The sequence below is a fragment of the Pipistrellus kuhlii genome, unplaced genomic scaffold (genome assembly GCF_014108245.1).
Source record: "Pipistrellus kuhlii isolate mPipKuh1 unplaced genomic scaffold, mPipKuh1.p scaffold_m20_p_2, whole genome shotgun sequence".
NCBI classification, from domain to species: domain Eukaryota; kingdom Metazoa; phylum Chordata; class Mammalia; order Chiroptera; family Vespertilionidae; genus Pipistrellus; species Pipistrellus kuhlii.
The window spans coordinates 184,006,105-184,029,837 of NW_023425515.1; the positions used below are offsets into that span (position 1 = coordinate 184,006,105).

The window sequence follows — 23,733 nt, forward strand, 5'->3', positions numbered from 1 at the left end:
GCTGTTGAGAAAAGCAAAGCAGGGATGAGGATGAGGTTGGTTACAGTTAGAAACAAAGTGACAGAAGGCGATGGTGTGAGCCATGCAAGAATAGGGAGGAGCGTGTTTGGGATATTTTGTGACTGAAGTGAAACAAACAAGGGGAGAATGACGGGAGATGAAGTTGTAGAGACAACCAAGGACCGTTTTTGACAGGGCCTGGTACACCTTTGTCAGAAGTTTGACTTTTACTTAGAGTGAGATGAGACGCCATTGGAGAGTTGTGAGCGTGGGAGGGATGGGGCCTCTTTCACAGGATAACTGGGTGCTGTCTTGATACGAGGCTGATGTGGGTAGGGCAGACAGAGGCTGATGGTGGTTTGGACCAAGGGTTAGCTGAAGAGATGATGTGTTTGCATTTTAGGTGTATTTTCAGAGTAGAGCTCATGAGATTTGCAGGTTGGATATGGAGAGCAAGAGGTACCAAGGATTACTAAGGTTGGCCTGAGCACCTGGAAGAATGTGGTTGTCGTAACCCAGATGTGGAGGATTGTGGGAGGAGCAGGTTTGGGAGAGGAATCAGGAGTTTGCACTGGGGCATGCTACATTTGAGAGGCATAGTTGAGGGATAAATTGAAGCTAGATAAAGTCCCTGGGGATGCCCTATCTGGTTTGGCTCAGTGGATAGAGTGTCAGCCTGCGGACTAAAGGATCCCAGGTTCGATTCTGGTCAAGGGCACATGCTCGAGTTGTGGGCTCGATCTCCAGAAGGAGGCATGCAGGAGGCACCAGTCAATGATTCTCTCTCATCATTGTTGTTTCAATCTCTCTTTCTCCCTCTCCCTTCCTCTCTCTGAAATCAATAAAAATATATTTTTAAAAAATCCCCAGGGGTAAGAGGCAAGGGCTAAGGACTGAGACCTGGGACATTCAAGCATGAAGAAATCAGGGAGATAGGAGCAGTGGGCAGAGGATGCTGAGGAGAAGGAGGACTGGCCAGTGAGTTAAGAGGGAAACAAGTGAATGTGAGATCCTGGAGAAAAGTGAATAAAGTGGTGGTGCCAGTCTTGTATTATTTACAGTAATCTGTATCAAAGCTTTTATAGAAACAAAAGGAAAAATGTAGAAAGAGACTTCCCTTAGCTATATATAACATTGATTTTCCTGCACTCTTATCTTTCTCTTATGTGGTTCAATAATTTTAACAGTGTGTGCACATGTGTGTGTGTAGAAAGATAGATAGATATAATAATTTTATATTGTAGTGCCCAAGTGTAGTTTGTACCTATTCAATATTTTTAAATTAATTAAGCTGCATCAAAATGCATACCTATATATTTTTTTAAATATATTTTATTGATTTTACACAGAGAGGAATTAAGAGAGAGAGTTAGAAACGTTGATGAGAGAGAGTCATCGATCAGCTGCCTCTTGCACACCCCCTACTGGGGATGTGCCTGCAACCAAGGTACGTGCCCTTGACCGGAATCGAACTCGGGACCTTTCAGTCCGCAGGCCAATGCTCTATCCACTGAGCCAAACCGGTTATGGCTATTTTTTTTTTTAATTAAATCTTTATTGTTGAAAGTATTACAGATGACCCCTTCTTCCTCCCTCCCCCCCATTGAACCCTTCTGTTATGCCCCACCACCCGCCCTAGGCCTTCACCACCCTACTGTCTGTGTCAAATGGGTTATGCATATATGCATACAAGTGCTTTGATCTCTCCCTCCCACACCTCCCCCTTCTTTCTGAGGTTCTGCAGTCTGTTCTATGCTTCTAAAACCCATTTCCTTATAATCTTCTAATCTGCATTAACTGGACAGAGGACCCAAACACAAATATTTTTTTAAAAATCATACAGTTTGAAAAGAGGCACATCAATTTTAAAAAGACGAAAGCAGTGCTTTTTATCTTACATAAGTCCTTCATTATTTAGAGTAGCTTGGTTTTAAACAGTCTGAATGGGAGCTATTAATTAAGCTGAAATTCTGTGATCAGTTTTAAAAATCTTTCTATCTTCTAGTTTTTAAAACATGTCTTATTCCGTATTAGGAAGAAAGACTAGAAGGAGACAATCGATACTTCTGCGAAAACTGTCAAAGTAAACAGAATGCAACGAGGAAAATCCGACTGCTAAGCCTTCCTTGCACTCTGAACTTGCAGCTCATGCGTTTTGTCTTTGACAGGTAAGTATGTGCAAGTGGTAGTGTTGTTAGCTCATTGTGGCATAATGTGCAGATTTTACTGTAGACAGGCAATGAAATGCTTATAATTTGTCATTTAGCTTTGAGGGTGAAAGTTATAGATGGAGCCTGTTGATTTGAAATGCACGTATTTCATGATTTTATCACAAAGTTCTTAAAGAAGCTAGACATAAAATTCAGAACTAGAAAAAGTGGAGACTCCTTTTTATTCTAAGTAATTATTATTATTATTTTAAATATATTTTATTGATTTTGTACAGAGAGGAAGGGAGAGAGATAGAGAGCTAGAAACATCGATGAGAGAGAGTCATCGATCAGCTGCCTCTTGCACACCCCCTACTGGGGATATGCCCGCAACCAAGGTACATGCCCTTGACCGGAATCGAACCCGGGACCCTTCAGTCCCCAAGCCGACGCTCTATCCATTGAGCCAAACCGGTTTCGGCTAAGTAATTATTTTTAAGGTGCAAAGGAAAAGCAGACATTTAGGTAGAAACTGAATTACCTTGGCATTCTGTATTATTAAGAACTAGAGTAACATTTTCTGCTCCTTATGGTACCCTCACCTCCATGAGAATACATATCTTTTATTTTATCATTAAAACCAGTCTTTTCTTCCATGAAAAAGCAGGAGAATCTGTGGTTTCCTTTTGTGATCAAATCCAAAGCTCTGGAAAAGAGTGCTGTGTTTGGAATTAGCACTTTAAATTCATACCTCTTAAGTGATTGGTTTATTTTGCCCAAAAGACAGTATTACGTATGCTTATATGGGTCCTTGAAGAAAGAAATCTGTTGAGTTGATTAAGATAGCTGACAGAGCTTATGCATTGTTTTATGATTATTTTAAATATAACTAATTAGCTTTTCTCTTGCTTAGGCAAACTGGACATAAGAAAAAGCTGAATACCTACATAGGCTTCTCAGAGCTGTTGGATATGGAGCCATATGTGGAACATAAAGGTAATGTTTTTACTGAGCAGTGATAATCATAGTGCTCAGAGATCATAACTTATGATCTGCCTATGATGAGTACAGAATAGTACTGCTACATATTACTCTCTGGGAACAAAGGCTTTCTGGGTGAGCTGAGATGTTACTTCATTTTCTATGAGTTAGGCACACAACAGATTAGATGGTTCAGCAATATGTGCATAATTAAGGATATCTATATAATAGAAGCCTAAGTGACCATTATGGCAGAATGACCAGAAGGACTGGTTGCTATGATGCACACTGACCACCAGGGGGCAGATGCTCAACGCAGAAGGTGCTCCCTGGTGGTCAGTGTGCTCCTACAGGGCTAGCCCTGCTCAGCCAGAAGCCAGGCCCATGGCTGTGCTGGAGAGCGCAGCAGCGATGGCAGGAGCCTCTCTGGCCTCTGCATCAGCACTAAGGAGCAGTGAACTGAGCGGTAAGGAGAAGGGAGGCTCTGGACTGTGAGGGATGTCTGACTGCCGGCTTAGGCTGCTTCCCTGTGGGTTTCCGGACTGCCAGAGGGTGCATGCGGGGCTGGGGGACACCCTGCAGGGCCCGCCCACACACACACACACACACACACACACACACACACACAAATTTCATGTACCAGGCCTCTAGTAAAATAATAAAAAATGAAAAAGATATTTCATTGTTTCTGAACCCACGCTTTCTACCTTTTAAGTGTCAGTATGTATAATTTTTTTAGTAGATTGTCTCCAAGCTACCTCCACATTTTTTACTTATTTAAAAACCTTTTATCAAAAACTTTAGGTGACATAATTCTAATATGTATATTGTAATTCATATCTGTGACCACTGGAGAGAAGAGTTCTAGGATGTTATGAGATAGTTTCAACAAGAAATAGTTTACTATTGTACTTTCTCTTTTGATAGCCTTGACCTTACCAAACAGGGTGATTCTTATCAGAGAAAACCAACATCTTGCTCTTACTAGAAGGACTGTTTTACTTCCCTTTTAAGATTGATTGTACTTTTTTTATTTATTGGTTGATTTTTTACAGAGGGATAGACAGAAATATCAATGAAAAGAAACATCGATCAGCTGCCTCCTGCACACCTCCCCCCACTGAATTTTTGATGTCAAAATTACATAATAAACTCTGTCTCTTTACACAAAAAGATCACAGCAGAAATAAGCCATAAAACAAAACATTGAAAAGAAATGATTGTGGGGAGGGTGGGAAGCCATGTGGTAAATATGTGAGGTTTAAAATGTATGCTGCTTTGCCAGGAATGTGGCTTAAAAATTGGATCTTCCCTGGAAGAACGAAACTGCTGACCACAGACTGTGTCACTGTTAAATTTGGCCGAACAAATAAGTGACCTTCGCTCTAACCCTGGCCGTGTGGCGCAGTGGTTGAAGCGAGGTCCTGTACACCGGGAAGTCCGGGGTTTGATTCCTGGTTGCAGGTTGGGGCAGACATCCAGGTTGCAGTTTCCATCCAAGGTTAGGGTGCATACAGGAGGCAACTGATCCATGTTTCTCTCTCCCTCTTGTTCTCTAAAATCAATAAAAACATATCCTTGGGTGAGGATTTAAAGAAAAAAATTATCATCTTAAATTGAGTATAAAATTTATCAGCAACAATGGTAATGTGATAGGATACAAGGGTAATATTGCTAATGCCAATACTTATGTGGTTTATTGTCATCATTAATAATTTAGGAAATACTGCCCCAGCCTATCTGGTTCAGTGGATAGAGTGTTGGCCTGCAGGCTGAAAGATCCCAGTTTTGGTTCCGGTCTAGGGCACGCACCTTGGTTGCAGGCTTGATCCCACCAATCAACATGTCTCACATGTCGATGTTTCTCTCTGACTCTCCCTATCCTTTCCATTCTCTTTAAAAAAAAAAGCAATGGAAAGATATCCTCAGGTGATGATTTAAAAAAAGCAAATGCTATGAAGAATTCCTGGTTTAAAAAACACACAGGTTTCCTGGTGTAAATGAGTTAATGCATTTGAGTATTTTAAATTCTAAATGATTTTCAATTGGGATGGGTTAGGTATTTTTTGCTACAGCTATTAATTGCATCACTGTCTTCTACTGAGTTACTAGAATGCTGTGACTGTCCTTTCCTGTGTTCTCTGTGCCTAAATCGTGTCCATCATTTGTATTTGTTGAATGAGTGATTGGTTACAGTTTTAAGGAAATTATAGTGGTGAAACGTGCAAAGATTTTTACTACAAAGCTAATAATTATTGTTTGTAATGTCCCTAAAATGCTTCCAGCCTAAATATTGAACAGTATGGGAGTTGTCCAGTATAGTGTGTTACTTGTACATAGTCATTATAAATAATTTTTAGAAGAATATTTAAATGATATGGAAAGATAATGATATTTGTTAGAAAAATCCTGCAGGTATAAATATCAATAGTTTTATCTGTGAGATTGCTAATGAATTGTTTTCCCTTTTTTAATAATAAAATGTAGAAGTGATTTTTTCCAACACAAATAATGTGGTAAGTTTAGAATCTTTAAAGTATATATTCTAACTTTAAAATACTTTGTTGTATCTTAAAATATAAATATTCATTTGCTGATATATTGCTGTATGGAGAAAGCCTTCTTACCAAACCACTGGCACAACAGGATGTTTTGTGTAGGCTTTAATTTTTTAAATTATTTTTTTATTGATTTCAGAAAGGAAGGGAAAGGTAGAGAGGGATAGAAATATCAGTGATGAGAGAATCATTGATTGGCTGTGTAGGCCTTGTTTATTTAAAGGAGAATAGGAACTTAATGCTTACGAAGAAATCTGAGTGAAGAATCAGTATAGATTTTTAATGTTTTCTCTCTTGTCTTACCTATACCTATTGTGAAAGGCAGGTTTTCTTAATGACTTCCTTTCCCCCCCCCCCCCCCCCCCCCCCCGAAAACATTGTCCTTTTACATAAGCAGTAGATTTTTACTTTTGCAGTCATCTTTCATTAGTTTGCGTAATTGATTTTTGTAACAAGTTGGAGAATTTGAACAGAATTTTGTTAAGTATATCACTCAGGCAAATTACCCAGGAAAGGCAAAGTATAATACCGAGTAGCTTTGTAACCCTGAGTACCCAGGATGCCACAGCTTTTCCTGTCTATGAAGGGATGGAGAATTAATATAGTGAGCTTATATTATCATGTAAGTCTTAATTTCTTTTAATCTTAGGTGACATGTTTAGCATTCTATCAGATGCATAAAGAATTGCATTCATTATTATTTAGGCTTAGAGTACAAGAAAAAATATTGTTACCCCAAATTTTATTTTCACTTTCTTCTTTCCTAGGTGGATCCTATGTGTATGAACTCAGTGCAGTTCTCATACACAGAGGAGTGAGTGCTTATTCTGGCCACTACATCGCCCACGTGAAAGATCCACAGTCCGGCGAATGGTATAAGTTTAACGATGAAGACATAGAAAAGATGGAGGGGAAGAAATTACAACTAGGGATTGAGGAAGATCTAGGTAAAACCTTTAAGTTGTGAGTGCCCTTTTAAAATATAAATATTTTTTTGCCAGAAATATTTGTGATAAGTTATTATGGTCCAAGATTGTATGGGCTGTCAAGGATATTTGTATTTATTAAACATAATCTCTGAATATCTTTTATTAGCAATGCTTGAATTAAAAAAAAAAAAAAAAGATTTTGCTCTAGAGGTGGTTTCCATAATGTCATGTTTGAAGGCAAATATTTAAATGTTTTCAGTTATCAGGTTAATTGGGAGAGACGGAGTCGATGGTAAGTATTAAACTAAACATGATGGCTAGTAGATTTAATATGTAGGATTTGTAGTCCTTTCTCTGGGTCGGGAAATTTATTTTTGGCATTAATTACAGCAAGGGAACTTTGCTTCAAGGACCGTACTTACTCCTTCCTGTTGAATGTCTTATCCCAACCATGGAGCGGGGAGCAGCACCTCTGGGGAGGAAGCTTTTTGCCATTTTGTAGTGATGAGTCTGCCTTAAAAAGTACTTCTTGAAATAGTATCTTAGTATGGAGCTCTCATCAACATAGTTTTCTTAGGCCAAAATACCCGTTTATTCCCTGAAGCATTTATTCCCTGAAGGGAGTACATGGTTTTCCCAGTACTCTGGCTGAGGTTTTCCAGTTGTCATTTTTCGATGAGATTTGGACGGGATCTAAATAAGGGAAAAGGAATGGGAATGAGCGTGTGTCTTTGTGCCACTGTTTTTTAATGAATCAGAACCACTTTTCCAAAGAATCGGTGGAGCATGGCAGTTGGCTGGCTTGGCTGGCTTTCAAGGCATGTGGACAATCTTTCTATAGATCTCCAAGTGCTGACTATTCTTGTGATTTAAATATAGAAAATACTCTTACAAGAATAGTAGGTATTTATAGGCCAGGTAGAACATTTCATGTTAGAGTGTCTTGGAGAGTGTGTGTGTGTGTGTGTGTGTGTGTATTAATTTTATTAATTAGAGTGTCTTGGAGAGTGTATTAATTTTATTTCTTTGGGCAATTGAATTAAGTCTGGATTTATTTTTATAATTTAAGGCCAATATTAAAATAAAACCCAAGTAGTAGTACTTTTATTGTTGTTCCAGGTATGTTCTCATGAAAAACACTACTTACCATTTTTTGAGAATGGAATATGGCAGGCAAGGTAGTGGGGGTGGAGGGAGGAAACATTTTTAAAGATTCATACATCTGTAGGGCCTGCTAAATTTGTGCTGCATTTTAATGTTTTAGATCATATATAAGTTTCTTGATCATATATTATAGGAATTGTTTTTAAGTCCACCCCACCCCATGAAAGAATAAACAAACTAAGCATTCTGATTTAATCATCTTTGATTTCTTTCCCTCAGCAGAACCTTCCAAGTCCCAGACACGTAAACCGAAGTGTGGCAAAGGAACTCACTGCTCTCGGAACGCATACATGTTGGTTTATAGACTTCAGACTCAAGAAAAGCCCAATACGTCCGTCCAGGTACCAGGTAAGCCACTTCCCATTATTGTGTCAGGCAAGTATCTTAGAACACCATGCTGGAAGGTCAGGGACAGGAACAGATTGTTTTTTGTTGTTAATATAGGTTGATTGATTGCATATTGTTAGTATTGGTGAAAGTAGATATAATCATTACAAATTTACTCTAACGTAGTGAGTTTTTAAAATAGGGAATCCTTTAACAGAACTATTCCATTGAACCTCCCTAACCTCTCACAAAAACAAACAAACAAACAAACAAAAAACAATCTCCTCCCCTCCCCCCAAAAAAATGCAATTTAAAAAAATCCAATAGGCAATCCAGAAGTATTTAATGAGCAGATTGGGCCTGGTTGGTGTGGCTCCGTGGTTGAGCGTCAGCCTATGAATCAGGAGGCCATGGTTTGATTCCCGGTCAGAGCACATGCCTTGATATCCCCAGTGTGGAGAGTACAGGAAGCAGTAGATCAGTGATTCTATCTCACCATTGATTTTTCTCACTCTTTCTCTGAAATCAAATAAAAACACTTTAAAACCACAATTTTGTTTTATTTTGTTCAATTTGTAAGCATTTTCTAGATTTCAAAAAAGAAGAGTTGCTACTGGCCTGTAGAATTCTTGAGTTGCCATTTTATCTATACTGTTCTGTGCTCTGTAGCACCGTGTGTGTGTGTGTGTGTGTGTGTGTGTGTGTGTGTGTGTGTGTGTGTGTGTTGTGTTTTTAAACATGTTATTACGGTTTTGAGAGAGAGAGAGAGAGAGAGAGGGAAGCATTAATGTCAGATAATAGCATCACTGTCTCCCACATGAACCCCAGCTGGGGAATGAACCAAAACCTGGGTATGTGCTGCCTTTGCCGGAATTCGAACCGGCAACCTTTCGGTGCACAGGATGGCACCCACCTGAGCCACACTGGCCAGGGCATAGCATGTATCTTGAAGTTGTGTTTCGAGCCGGCTCATGGTTCTGTAATACCATGGATAGCCAGGTGGGGACTCACTCTAGTGTCTGTTCAGTTTCACTTTTGCCTGCAGTTTGGGGGTCTCTAACAGAAAAGGAGACCACAGTAGGAAACTGCCTCCAAAATATGAGCCAGTGTTTTATGTAATTTAGAGACCAGCGTGGTTCGGTGTCTGGAAACTGGATAAAGCGGTTTTGTTTTCTCTTTCTGTTTTGAACAGCCTTTCTTCAAGAGCTGGTAGATCGGGATAATTCCAAGTTTGAAGAGTGGTGTGTGGAAATGGCCGAGATGCGTAAGCAAAGTGTGGACAAAGGCAAAGCAAAGCACGAAGAGGTTAAGGAGCTGTACCAAAGGTTACCTGCTGGAGCTGGTCTGTAAGATATTCTGGGACAGCACTGTTGCCATTGAGTGCCTTGTTCTGTGTTCACAAATGTGTACGAACTTTTCCCTTCCCCGTCTTATAACTCACTAATGCCAGCCTTGTATGCTATAAAATTGCCATGTAAACCAGCACTAATGTGATGTGTAGCATTTCATATAATTTTCATTATCATGTACTTTTCAAAATGGGAAGCTCTTAATTATAAGGTTTAGGTCAGCACTCTTTATATAAGACAAAATAGATATTCCTATTTTGTGAGATAGTAACTTGAGGACAAATTGGATTGGGTTACTATGGAGGCAGTTCAGGCTATTTGGTTTCCTTGTACTTTGTACCCTTGCAGTATTAACGGGCATTCTTATTAATATGAGTACTATTTCTTAGGTTAAATTGAAATTTAATATAAAAAGGAAACCTCAACTTTTTAAAGCTGGTATGCCATTTGTAGAAATATATTGTCTTAGTCCTTTCATAGACATGAATTCCTCTAAACCCAATTTCTGCTTAAGAGAGGCAATTTAATCCTAATTTTAGAACATAAACACTAAAGCATAATTGTACTTACGTATTTTGTCTTTTTTATAATCTTAATTATCCATTACTGTTAGAACCTTAAACAAAAGATGAATATAAATGACTAAATCTGAGGAATACCCCTTAAATGTTCTTTATTTTTAAATCCTCACCAGAGGATATATTCATTGATTTTTAGAGAGAAGGGAAAGGAGAGAGAAACATGGGTTGGTTGCCTCGCCTACAGGTCCTGACAGATGATCAAACGTGCAATGTAGGTATGTGCCCTGATAGGGAACTGAACCCAAAATCTTCCGTGTACTGGACAATGCTCCAACCAACTGAGCCACACTGGGCAGGGCTTAAAAGTTCTTCGTAAATGATTTGATTCTGAGATTTCTTTGTAAACTATTACTGTCTCTCTGTTTCAAGGGTTGGGATTGTCCTAAAGAATTAAAAACTGACCTTAATTTTCTTGGAAATGATTTGGAAATGAACCTATGATTCAAAGTTGTAAATTCAGTCATTGGAGTTCGGAACTGGGAGTCAATTTATTGAACTTTAGTCCGTTTTCATTATTCATTGGACAAGAGAAAAGGATTTGCGGAGTCTGAAGGAAAATGCTCTTTGGAACCACTCTTTATATTGTAAATCCGCATGGTCCAAAGATGTCAAGTCAGCACATGCTTATGCTTCTCTTGGCTGTTTTCATTCCGTCTGTAAGGACTGTGCTGTAATCAAATAATATTAAATTATCTGTAGATAAAGTATTTTAAATATTTTTTAATGACTCAATCTTTATAGACTTAATAATGCTCCAAAAGAAAATATTTTGTTCAAAATCCAGGCATTAAAATATTATAACTTTGAATCCAAATGTGCATTTCCCTTTGGTAAATATTGTAACAATAAGCTTTGCTGGTTTGTCAAATGCTGAGATTTTATACAGTGTGTTATCTCCAGATTGATCATTAAAAAGAGTGTTTATCGCCATTTGGCGAGTTGGCTTACCCATGCCTCTGGAAGGCAGTGCTTAGTTTGCGAATCACAGAAGCAGAGCACGTCTTTGAGAACCTCCCAGGAGCCTTTCTTTCGGGCAGAAACATTTGTGGTGTAAAAAAGTGCTCCATAAGTGGATTCTGACTTAACCATTAAAACGGATGCTAGGCCTTGACTGCCAGGGACGCTCTGGGCAGAGATTGATCCAACTTTAATGTGATGGGGATGGAAAGTGGAAAGAAAGAGCTCAGTCACTTCCCTTCCATGGGTTTCTCAGCACACTGAAACTGGCGCCCAACTCTGCACACCTGGGGACTATGGATTTACACCAGAATTCTAGGCCCAGTCTCCGCTCTGTTCCACACTATACACCACACATGATTTTTCTAATCTTCCTGTAGTGCATTGAACCCAAACAGGAAGCTTCACTGGGAAGTTCACTCTGGCATGGGGATTGGAAAATGTCTGGAACTGATCGCCTCTGAGTCCCATTGCCATTGCATGGGCCGGGATTGAGGCGCTCTGGGCTTTGACCCAGCAGACACCCCCTGGCAGGCAGTGCTATTTGCTCTGTTAGTTTCCCTATATTTCTTACAAAGGTCAAGATTCTCATGGCTTGTTTTTTCATTTATAAACAGCAGATACTTCCCCAGGTGTGGGGGAAACAAGAACACCTGGTGAACCCTTGAAAGTTGCCCTGTGTGGAAATCCTGTTTTCCCGCCTTTGACAGCCTTCAGATTACTAAATTTTAATTGAAGTGACTATATGCGGGGGGGAAAAGTCAGACATGCTAAGACTTTGATTTTTCCTTTCTTAGAGAGGGATTTCGCTTTCTTAACTCGATCTCTGCCAAGTTAAACTTGATAAATGGCAAATAAAACGAGAGGTATTTTAAATTTCATTAACCGTATCATTATATGTTGTGAAATGCCATGGCCATGTTACCTCTACTAAATCTTAAGGTCTCCTCTTTTATATATTGTATGAATTGTATAATTAACTTTTCTGTATCTCTTTTCTTCCAAAAAGCTCAAAATGCTTCACATATCTTATCTTTTATATTCAACAACATCCCTGTGAGGTAGGTAGAAGGCAGGTATTATTACCTTCATTTTACAAATAAAAGACATGAAGCATAGAGAGTTTAAGTGACTTGCTCAAGTTCAGTCTCTTGGTGGCAGAACTTGGATTAGACCTTGGTCTCGGCCTGTAGTCAGTCACCTGTTCTTCCTCTGCAGCCGTGTCTGAGCTGATCAGTACAGTTTTCGCACAGACAAGCATCCAGAAATCCTGAACTTTGTTTTTGTAAATGTTGAAATGTTTTATGCTAAACGTAAGATGGGAGTTAGTTTTCTAGATTTGTAACTCAAGAGAAGTCTAAAATTGCTCAAAAATGGGCTTTGAGGTGAACTGTCCATCCCTCAGATCTCATCAGAAGTAGTATATAATACAAATATATAAATTCAACCTCTGTATGTTTTCTTCTATGTTTTATGCTTGGACTCACTGGAGATCTTTGTAAGTAATCAAAGCTGGCCCTTTACCTTTAATTTTGGCTTGTAGGGAACTCAGGGACTCTTGTTTTCCCAAATTAAAACTCAGGTTGAGGTGTTTGTTTTTTTCTTAATTTTTACTACTTCAAATTGAAATTCAATTCTAGTGCATTTCATCCTGGAATTCATTTAAAGTCGCTTATTTCCTTGAAACAAATAATAAATAGATGATGATATGGATTGGGTGGGGAAATCAGTTACCTCTTCCTCCATGTGCCCATATCATCTTGGATGAAAAAAAATTCAGTGACTGAAACAGGCCCGTTAAAGTGCGGTTATCGCCGATGGGGTTAATCTCTGACTTAGAACTCAGTCAGGCTTCTTTTACTTTTCAGATGTATGTTATATATTGATGAAAAGGATTGATGAAAAGGGTTTTATGGAATACACAGTAGGGGATGAGGTGATGTGATTTGCGAGCCAGCATGGAGCGGCTTGTCAACAATCACGGTGTCCTGATCAAAGCTCTGCTGTGCTATCAAGCAAGACACTTCTCTCTGTGGATACCTCTTTTGTAGAATGTGGTTAATAATACCAGCCGATCCCCTAGGCACTCAGCAGATTCACCCCCGTCACACAGCAGCTTGAAACCAGAGGAAGGAAGGATAGGGTAGTTAAACGGAGCTCTGTGTCATATTTATCCAACATTTCCCCCTCAGCAATGATTCTGATTCTGCGAACTTTGGACAGAGTTTGCATTGTCTTTTGAGAAAAATGAATGTATCACGTAGTTTAAAAGCTGTGAAAATACATAGGCTCTTTCCCTTGCTCTCTTCTCAGAGCCCTATGAGTTTGTCTCTCTCGAGTGGCTGCAGAAGTGGCTGGATGAGTCGACACCTACCAAGCCTATTGATAACCATGCCTGCCTTTGTTCCCATGACAAGCTGCACCCCGATAAAATATCGATCATGAAGAGGATATCCGAATATGCAGCTGACGTTTTCTACAGTAGATACGGAGGAGGACCGAGACTCACTGGTAATTTCCGATGTCTTCTCTGCTTAAAAAAGAGTGATGCTGTAGGTCCTCGTCATGTGGTCTCCATGGTCATTGGACCCAAACTAAAGGTTCCTTAAACTGCAAGAAGGATTTACTAAAGAAAGCAGAAGTAGCATTATACATGGTATAGTTATGGTGTTAGGAAAGAAACTGGTACTGCTCAATGGGCTTTTATCTTTTTCAAAGCAGACGGAATAGGATACTTTTGAGAAAATCATCTGGTAGGATTTTGTTGCTTTATGCTTGAGCCTTGGCTGGGTAGGTCATTTGGAGCATCACCTGATACACCAGGAGTGCAGGTTTGACCCATGGTCAGGGCACATACAAGAATCAACCAGTGAATGTATGTAATAAATAGGAAAACAAATCGATGCTTTCTGTTTCTAAAAAATATATAGTAAATATATATATATATATATATATATATATAATTTTTTTTTCTTTAAATATATTTTATTGATATTTCACAGAGAGGAGGAAGGGAGAGAGATAGAGAGCCAGAAACATCAATGAGAGAGAAACATCGACCAGCTGCCCCCTGCACACCCCATACCGGGGATGTGCCCGCAACCAATGCACATGCCCTTGACCGGGATCGAACCTGGAACCTTTCAGTCCACAGACAGACGCTCTATCCACTGAGCCAAACCGGCTTCGGCAATATATATTTATTTTTTAAATCAAAGTACTTGAAGCCTGGTCTAGTTGATTATAGATCTTACGCATCCCTGCTATAGTGACTTCTGTCAGTATGTGATGTGCACATTGTTACTTAGCTTATGAATGGAATCTGTGTGATTCTACTCTTAATAAACAAAACCACTACCCCTTCCCGCCCGCCCCCTAAAATAAACGCTATTTTCTGACCATGAACCACTTCTGCATAAAAACTGGCACTTAACTATATGCTCCAGGGCTTGTGCGCATCTGGAATTTTCTGTTTTTTTATTCACAATCAATAAATAGCAATGGGATGATCTTCCAAAAAGTAAAATTTCTATGATTCCTGGCACTGTGCTTTAAAGCAGGCCTTGCTTTTTGTTTTCCCTTTCCTGTTCTGGGCTTTGAAGTATTCCCATGAATCTCTTAAAAACGATTAACATTACATTTATGGTTGTCAGATGCACTGACTTCCCACCGCACCATTATTTGATTGGTGTCTTGTGAAATTGGCATCCAAAATTGCATTTCATGGTACAGATAGTTTTGACATATAGCATTTTACCTCTTATAACAGTGTTATTATGTTGATATTAACATTACAAAATAATTTAGGATATATAGCAATTTTAAAAATATTTTTATTGATTTCAGAGAAGGGAGAGAGGAAGAAAGATAGGGAAAAAAAGGTAGAATATTTCACTAACGTTAAAAATACTGATTTCATAAGTAGATATAAACATTTTAGGTAGAGTGAATTAAATTCATTGTATTAATAATTGAAATCACCTACCTTCTCAACCTGTACCTTCTGCTGTAGGGTTTTTTGTTTTTTTTTAATGTTTAGAAACCACTGTCTTTTTAAAATTAAAAAAAAAATATCTTTTTAAAAAAAATATATTTTATTGATTTTGTACAGAGAGGAAGGGAGAGAGATAGAGAGTTAGAAACATCGATGAGAGAGAGTCATCGATCAATTGCCTCTTGCACACCCCCTACTGGGGATATGCCCGCAACCAAGGTACATGCCCTTGACCGGAATCGAACCCGGGTCCCTTCAGTCCCCAAGCCGACGCTCTATCCACTGAGCTAAACCGGTCCCGGCTTAAAAAAAAAAAAAAAAAAAAAAAAAAAAAAAAAATATATATATATATATATACACACACACACACACACACACACACACACACACACATACATACATATATACACACACACACACACATATATATATATACATACATATATATATATATATATATATATATATATATATATATCTTTATTGATTTTAGAGAAGAAGGGAGAGGGGGAGAGAAACATCAGTGATGAAAGAGAATCATTGATTGGCTGCCTCCTGCACACCTCCCCACTGGGGATTGAATCCAGGATCCTTGAGTCCGTAGGCTGTCGCTCTCTATCCACTGAGCGAAACCAGCGAGGGTGATACATATCAATTTGCTGTGTTGTCAGCATTTGTGACCTTGGTTTAGAATTCTTTTGTGTTTCCTGAAATGGTGGAACATTTTCTTGACAGGAAATCTGTACGTGAGTAAACTATTTTCTTTCATTCTCTCTGGCCCTAGTGAAAGCCCTGTGCAAGGAGTGTGTAGTAGAGCGCTGTCGTGTGCTGCGACTGAAGAACCAACTAAATGAAGATTATAAGACTGTTACTAATCTGCTAAAAACAACCATAAAGGGGTATGTTCCACCGTGTATATTTTTTATGATAAACTAAGAAAAAACAATTAGAAGAACTAACCCGGTAACTGATTATTTTTAGATAAGAGGGAATTGGATTTTTTTTTTTTAAAGAGAGAAGTGTGATGATATGCATGGCAGAACCACGTTAAGTTTTGCTGTGACTGCCAGTGTGGTAAAGACACAGAAAGCTGAGTCACACGGCCTTTGCGACAGTATCCCATCATTAGAAAGACAGAAGCAGAGATGTGGACCTGAGGCCAGGTCAGAACAAGGCAGGGGTGCATGCCTGTGTTTAGGCATGGAATTATGGAAAGCCGTGGTGGAACTTCATACTGTCTGGTCTGGTGGTGTCCGCCTTAGATCTACAGAATGAAGTTTGTGTGTTAACAAATGGTACCCAGCAGACATCCTTGTGAGAAACATGCAGCCCAGTCAATCCAATTGAGAAAGAAAGGAAAGGAACATCCAGGATCCTTTACAGCAGTGGTCGCCAACTGGTGGTCCATGAGCCTGGAAGTTTGGCCACCATGTTTTAGAGTATGCTGAGCGGGGCACCCCCCTCCCCCAACACACACACACACACACACACACTCCCTATAGTACCTGTGGATTCAGATACAATAGAGTCAGATGGCATTTATTATGTCTGGATTTTTTTTAAGTTGTGTATTGCCCAAACAAAGATTAATCTAGTTGACCGTTTTTAGTCATTCCACAAACAGCCTAAATGTGTGTTTATGTGTAGACATGGATGTATATATGTGAGTGCGTCTCTGTATACTTAGAGGCACAGCTGTATGTGATTGTGAATAGTAATCAAGTGAAAGAAAGCAGCCAGTTGATTGATGTGACCGGAATAAATGTAAATGAGGATTAGGAGAAGCAGGGTAAGGTTTAGGATGGAAAACAGTACCTGCAGTTCAGTAATAAGGAGTAAAAATGGCCTAAATGAGGAAGTGGGTTTGAGAAATTGTGTACATAACAGCAGACTTTGAATATTTGAGATTCCTTTTAGTTGTGGCCTTTAGAAGGAAGAAAAGGGAGGGGAGGATGTGAGGAAACGTGACATGCATGATTTCACTTTCTCTCTGTTCCCAGCAGCGATGGCTTTTGGGTGGGAAAATCGTCCTTGCGCAGCTGGCGCCAGCTGGCTCTTGAGCAGCTCGATGAGCAAGATGGTGACGCAGACCAAAGCAACGGAAAAATGAACGGCAACACCTTGAATAAAGGTACCTTCTAGAACCTGTGTCTGTGGCCTGAATTCTACCACAAAATTGTAAACATTTGTTTTTAGTAAAATTGGTTTGATTCCAATCCGTGTGATTTTAAAGAACATTTTTATTAAACCTACAGCTCTAAAAAAATGCCTCATAACAAATGAAAAGTGTTTAAGCTAATGACATCGAGCAAAGGTCAAAGGTCCAGCAGCTCAGGAAGTGGGGGCTGCTGCAAGCTGCAGAGTGTGCTGCAAGGCCAGGACGTGTTGGTTGTGGATTATCGGCCACACTGACAGGCTGCCTTCCTCAAGTAGAGAAGCCTGGGCTTCGGATGAGCGGTCAGCTTTTGGATAGCTTTTTTTTTTTTTTTCCAGAGAGGAATAGAAAGTTAAAAACATCAATCAGCTGCCTCCTGCACACCCCCTACTGGGTATGTGCCTGCAACCAAGGACCCTTATCCACTAAGCAAAACCAGATAGGGCTGAGTTTTTTTGTTGTTTTTGTTTTAAAGCTGTGCTTTCAAATAGGAAATTATGTTAGTCTCAGCAAACCACTAAACTTAATTTTATAATCCATGTTTTATAAGATACCAAGGAAGATTAAGGCATAGGAACTATTTTTAGATTAAAAATGGAAACTAGAGGTTTGATCAGTTCAGAGGTAAATTAGTGATCCATAAGCAATTATTTCATTTAATTTTTCTCATCTTCAAATATTATTTACATGTATTTTTACCATTCTAATAGTCTTAACCATTTTACTGAAATACTTTCATTTTCTGCATTCAGCCATATATCATTCCATTTTGCTTGGTGTGGCCTTGGTGTCAATACCCCTTTGAGAAAATAAAAACACCAAAGCCATTATTAGTTTTAAACTATGATTTTTAACACTTAAATTTGAAGTTCAAATGAATTTGTAGAAATTCCTGGACCAGAGAATTATCTCCATATATAATTGCTATAACTGACACACAGTGGTAAATTTCCTCCAGAAGTTATTTCCTCATGCTTTCATCAATGTAAAGAGTACATCAGTCACATCCATTTTTCCCCCAGACTAATGAAGATGAAAAATGACTTAGCAGTGTCAAGGCTTAAATCTTTTAAAACCATCACTGAGGTCAGCCCTCCTCATATATTTGAGTTGTTATTTGTGCATATATGACAGATGCCAGAGTTACCTGATTATGTCCTTCCTTTGCTCATTTCTCTATACTTGAACTTCTTAACATTTTACAAATTATTCTTTTATTAATTAATTTTTAAAATGTATTGTGTTCTTAACTTGGAAAACCCATGGATATCATAACTATTCTGATCTCCTGATACTTAAGACTTCTCTTATTTGATCATGTTCCTGGTATATAAAACTAAAAATTGATGTTGATACAGCGTGGGCAAGTAAGAAAAGTAGATACTAGGTAGGAGAGAAATGTTAACAAGATAAGCAAAGTTCTTATTATATGTGTTTGACATTAAAGGTTAGGTTTTTATTTCATTGGCCTCTAAAGCTTTCTGTTCAACCCTTTAAATAAGAGAACGACATAACATGCAGATTATTAACTTGGTTATGACACCATTTTGAACACCTTGACTAGAATTAATGGAAGGATATGTAAATTGCTTTTAAATTTTTTTGGGGAAAAAGCTACATTTTCTTGCATAATCTAATTCTTTAAAAAGTTAAACTGCCATTCAGATAGTCCCTTTTCTTTTCAAGGAAAGAAATATAACACTTAGCAGAACTGTGTAGGAATTGCTTGGGTCAAATTTTAAGAATGTTTTATTTAACGTTTTCTTTGTTCAAAATTGTGCAAGTATTATCTCTGCTACTTTGACCTTTAAATACAACAGCCAGAGCAAGTTACTCTCCGTGTTTCCTTTGATTAGATGAATCAAAGGAAGAAAGAAAAGAAGAAGAGGAGGAATTAAATTTTAATGAAGACATTCTGTGTCCACATGGTAAGCTAGAAGCATAAATCTTCTGTTGTCAGACTTGAGCACATTGTAAATATTTTGTTAACTGTTCTGTACTTTCTCTTAAGAGTTCGGCCATAATACAGCAGCCATGGTTTTTCTAAACTGCACTTGATTCTGATGTTTCTATTCTCATATCCTTCTTAACTGTTAGATTCTACTGCCTGATTTCAGGCCAGTGCCTCACACACCTTTTCTTCACTCCTTGCAATATATGTATATGTACACAAAATAGGATTTTTCCTATATTTAGTGGAGAGGGAACTTTTTGGTCACTTGTCTCCTTGAAGGGCTATCTGAGTGGAAAGGAAGACTTCTAGTTGTTTCCCACGGCTGTCTTTGTCCAGTTTGAACACTTTGAGAACAGTGTTCATCTATTTCTTACTAGAGGCCTGGTGCACGAAATTGGTGCGGCGGGGGTTGCCTCATCCCAGTATGCGCCCTCTCGCTGTTAGGGACCCTTCACCCCTCACTTCTTATGCCTTCCTGCTTGTTGCTCCTTACTTCTCTGCTCGCTGTTCCTTAGTATTGCTGCGGAGGTGGGAGAGGTTCCTATCACCGCCACTGTGCTCGCCAGCCATGAGCCTGCTTCTGACTGAGTGGTGCTCCCTCTATGGGAGCACATTGACCACCAGGGGGCAGCTCCTGTGTTGAGCTTCTGCACCCTGGTGGTCAGTGCGTATCGATTTGCGTATTTGGGTTTTAATATATAGGGTTATTATTATTATTATGGGTATTTTTTGGTTTAGTTTCTTAGACACTCCTATTTATTTGTTTATGTATTTCTTATTTGGTTCTAGTTAGAGCTCACTACTAGTAAGTAATATTTTGCAAGGGTTTCTTTATATATGAGACATGATAATCTATTCTGTTAGCACTCTGAAAGTCAAGCAGGTCTCTGCTTTTCAAAGCCTTCTACTATGTAAGGACCCCTCACCCCTATTAAAAACTTGATTTCTTCTTCTAATCCACATCTTCGCATTTCTTTCGTTTTTGTTTTTTGTTTTTTTGAGAGGGAGAGAGAAACATCTATGTAAGAGCACAACGTTGAATTGCTGCCTTCTGCCTGCCCGCTACTGAGGATCAACCTTTTGGTGTACCTGTCAAAGCCCAACCGAGCTACACGTCAGCCAGGGCATGTGTGTTTCTTGTTGTGTGTTAATGTTGCCCAATCTCAGAATGCTTGTTGGTCCTAATAAATTCCTAATTCTGGTTCTCACTTCATTGGTTCATCATGAACCGATACGTAATATCTCACCCTCGTGCACTGTAGCCCTTTTATATCAAGGGTCCTGGATGACAGTGGTGACAATTCTCCCCTGAATGGTCCTTGCAGGCTAATCTTTCTGGATATTGTCTCCCTGCACTTTAGCTTACTAGCTAAGTGGCATTCTCATTTACCACACTGCTAGGTGGTGAGGGAGGCCATCCTGGGATTTGGATTTAAGTCTCTGCATCCCAAACCCATCTCTCCTTCCCGTCCCATCACCTACAGCCCAGTTTGTCCACCTTATACTTTGAAGTCACAGCAGGAGCACAAAAGTGAGAGAAGTGGCTTCCTGGGTGGTAGACAGATTGAATAAATAAATAGGGGGAGGCGGAGTAAATAGCCAAAAGTAGATGAGTTTTTCTCGAAATGCTTTCTGTCATCTCTTATTTTACCTTCACAGCATGATGTGGACCTAGGATGAGTGCCTTCCTTTTTTGAGAGCTGAGGAATGCTTGATCTGTGATCTGTCCTACTGTTGAAACAGTGCCAGAACTCAGATCGTCAACTCATTCCTTCGCCCACTGACTTTTGCTCTGTCTTCCCACCTCCTGTCTCATCTTGTCATTTCAGTATTACAGTTTTGATTAGAAAGCCTGGCAGAGCTGAATGTGATTTCAGGACATGTGCTGCACTCCTCGGCAGAAATTGTACTTGAGCTGCTTTTTAGTTCCTTAGCTTGATCTGGTACTTGTTAGCCTTTTCTTGCTAAATGATAGTTCTCAACTACTGTTTTTGTGGACATCACTTGTCCATGTACTGTGTCTCTGAGATCAGATTAACTTCACTCATTAGGTTTATATTAAAACTAGTGACCTGGTGCATGGATTCGTGCATATTGAAAGGAAGTTAATTAGAAGGTGGCCGGTGGGGTGGGACTGAGCAAGGTGGGTTGAGCAGGCCCTGGAGCCAACCTCCTGTGATCCCCCCCACCCTGGCATCTGTGGAATGAGTGGGTTCCTCCAGCAGGAAGGGTCCCTTGGCTTGGTCTGCAGGGATCAGGTCAAAACCTGCTTTCTGTCCCCTGAGGATTCCCGGAGTGCGAGAAGGCATTCTGCAAAGTTGCTGTTGTACAGGGTGTGGAACAGAAACACAGGTGTGCAGTAAACCAGTGCCGCAGCAACAACATAACCCTAGGCCAGAGGTAGAATTCTGCAGCCCCGTGAGATATTCCAGCTCTGTTTCATCCGAGAACTGCCTCTGCCAAGTCACTGCAGCTTGGCCGCTCCTGCCTTGAGCATCTGCCCCTGTTGATCAGTGCACATCACAGCAACCAGTTGGACAGTCAGACACTTTGCATATTAGCCTTTTATATACATAGATTTGTTCCTAGAATGTGATGGTGATGGTAATGGTGGTAGTGATGGTAGTACTGAATACAAGTACTAGTGAGATGATGATAGTAGTCATCTTCTGAATGTTTATACCCATGCTGGTAGTTTTCTAAGTGTGTAGATATTAACTCGTCTATAAAACAGTGCCGAGAGTTCAGTATTACTGTCATATCAGTTGTACTGATGAGTAAATAAGCTGAGGCTTAGAGATTTAAGAGTCATTTGCTCAAGATCACCACATTTAATGGATAGTTTTACCTACGAGCATAATTTTCTCAAATTACTTCAGAAATTTAAAGGACTTGCACTATCTTTCATTGTGCCATTTGTCCATTATCGTAATTGATTCTTTTCATTCCCTTTTGGCAGCTTGTAAGATTTTTATTCCCAGTGTTCACTGGCATCTCACCCTGGCCTGTCCTGGTGCAGGCCCTCCCTCCCTCCCTCATGTGTGAGATGCTTGTGGAGGCCGGGTGCACCCAGGAGGGCCTCACTGGGAAATTCCGGATGTCAGTATCTGCTCTTGGGCTGCTCAGATTTCTCCATAGGCATCCATTCTCCTGCCTGGAAGTGCAGCCATGGCTGTGCCTGTTCTGGAGTAGAGAGAAGAGGGCTTAGAAGGCTGCCTCTGTCAGCGCATTGCCTCACTCCTCTCTGTGCTTTGTGCCCCTGGTGCAGAGGGCTGATTCATATGTCCCCAGAGAAGGTATTCCTTGTGGGTAGAGGGGCAGCTATCTGTAGAATCTAGAGGATGCAGAAAATAGTAACTGCCTCTTCAATAGACTTCTAATCCATTGTGGGTGTTTGTTTTGTTTTGTTTTGTTTTGTTTTGTTTTTAGCTCCACCTGTACTTCAGGTGACCACAATTCTAGGCAGTTGTGCAGTGTAATAAATCTTCTTATTTCTTGACTTTTGCCGATTTAAAATTCATTTTTCATGTTTTATCTGTCTGCTTTTTTTAAATATAAATATACTAATTTTTTACAGAGAGAGAGCTAGAAACATCGATGAGAGATCGATCAGCTGCCTCTTGCACACCCCCCACCGGGGAAGTGCCCGCAACCAAGGTACATGCCCTTGACCGGAATCGAACCCAGGACCCTTCAGTCCCCAAGCCGACGCTCTATCCATTGAGCCAAACCGGTTTCGGTCATTTGTCTGCTTTTAAGCTTCTAAAATTTTTGTTGCTGTTGTTCCCTCTTTGTTCTGTTCATCCATCATTATGATTTTAAATCTCTTTAAAAACTCGCGTTACTGTGGTTTGGTGGTGGTTCAAGAGGCAACTGAAAGTAAATGCAATTTTTTGTTTTTGTTTTTTTAAATATATTGATTTTTTTACAGAGAGGAAGGGGGAGAGATAGAGAGCTAGAAACATTGATGAGAGGGAAACATCCATCAGCTGTCTCCTGCACACCCCCCACTGGGGATGTGCCAGCAACCAAGGCACATGCCCCCGAATCTCTTCCCCCCCCCCACCCCCGATGTGCTTGTTTTGAATTTTCTTTTATTTACTTATTTATTTATTTATTATTTAAAAATATATTTTATTGATTTTTTTTTACAGAGAGGAAAGGAGAGAGATAGAAACGTCGATGAGAGAGAAACATCGACCAGCTGCCTCTTGCGCACCCCCTACCAGGGATGTGCCATCAACCAAGGTACATGCCCTTAACCGGAATCGAACCCGGGACCTTTCAGTCCGCAGACCGACGCTCTACCACTGAGCCAAACAGGTTTTGGCTGAATTTTCTTATTTTTTTGTAACAGAATTCCCCTTTTTTAAACAAATTGAGTTATACCACTCATGTACAGAGGAAGACTTTTTTCCTTTTTTTTCTTTTTTTTCTTTTTTTTCTTTAAGAAGGAAGGGAGAAAAAAAACCACTTAAAATTATTTTTAATTGCCTTGGAGTGCTTTCTAGAAAATCAGGTCATACAAATATACTTTTCCTTATTATGGCTGCATTATATTTCACTATAAAGATGTACTATACTAGGCTTGGATAATCAATTAATCTTTTAAAGATATTCCCTAATTGTGTCTT

At 39.5% G+C, this 23,733-nt stretch overlaps 1 protein-coding gene across 8 annotated transcripts in view; it reads left to right on the forward strand.

Moving 5' to 3' along the window:
- Positions 1 to 23,733, forward strand: part of USP48 (ubiquitin specific peptidase 48) — a 63,692-nt gene that overhangs the window by 17,177 nt on the left and 22,782 nt on the right. For 4 of the 8 annotated variants that reach the window (XM_036443809.2, XM_045585061.1, XM_036443814.2 and 1 more), the window contains 9 exons: positions 2,035 to 2,168; positions 3,064 to 3,146; positions 6,457 to 6,636; positions 8,002 to 8,130; positions 9,302 to 9,451; positions 13,310 to 13,507; positions 15,775 to 15,889; positions 16,991 to 17,121; positions 19,002 to 19,073. In XM_036443809.2, the coding sequence (XP_036299702.1) occupies positions 2,035 to 2,168; positions 3,064 to 3,146; positions 6,457 to 6,636; positions 8,002 to 8,130; positions 9,302 to 9,451; positions 13,310 to 13,507; positions 15,775 to 15,889; positions 16,991 to 17,121; positions 19,002 to 19,073 (1,192 nt within the window). The remainder of the gene's footprint in view (positions 1 to 2,034; positions 2,169 to 3,063; positions 3,147 to 6,456; positions 6,637 to 8,001; positions 8,131 to 9,301; positions 9,452 to 13,309; positions 13,508 to 15,774; positions 15,890 to 16,990; positions 17,122 to 19,001; positions 19,074 to 23,733) is intronic. The other 4 variants (XM_036443811.2, XM_036443812.2, XM_036443810.2 and 1 more) reach the window with 4 other exon arrangements.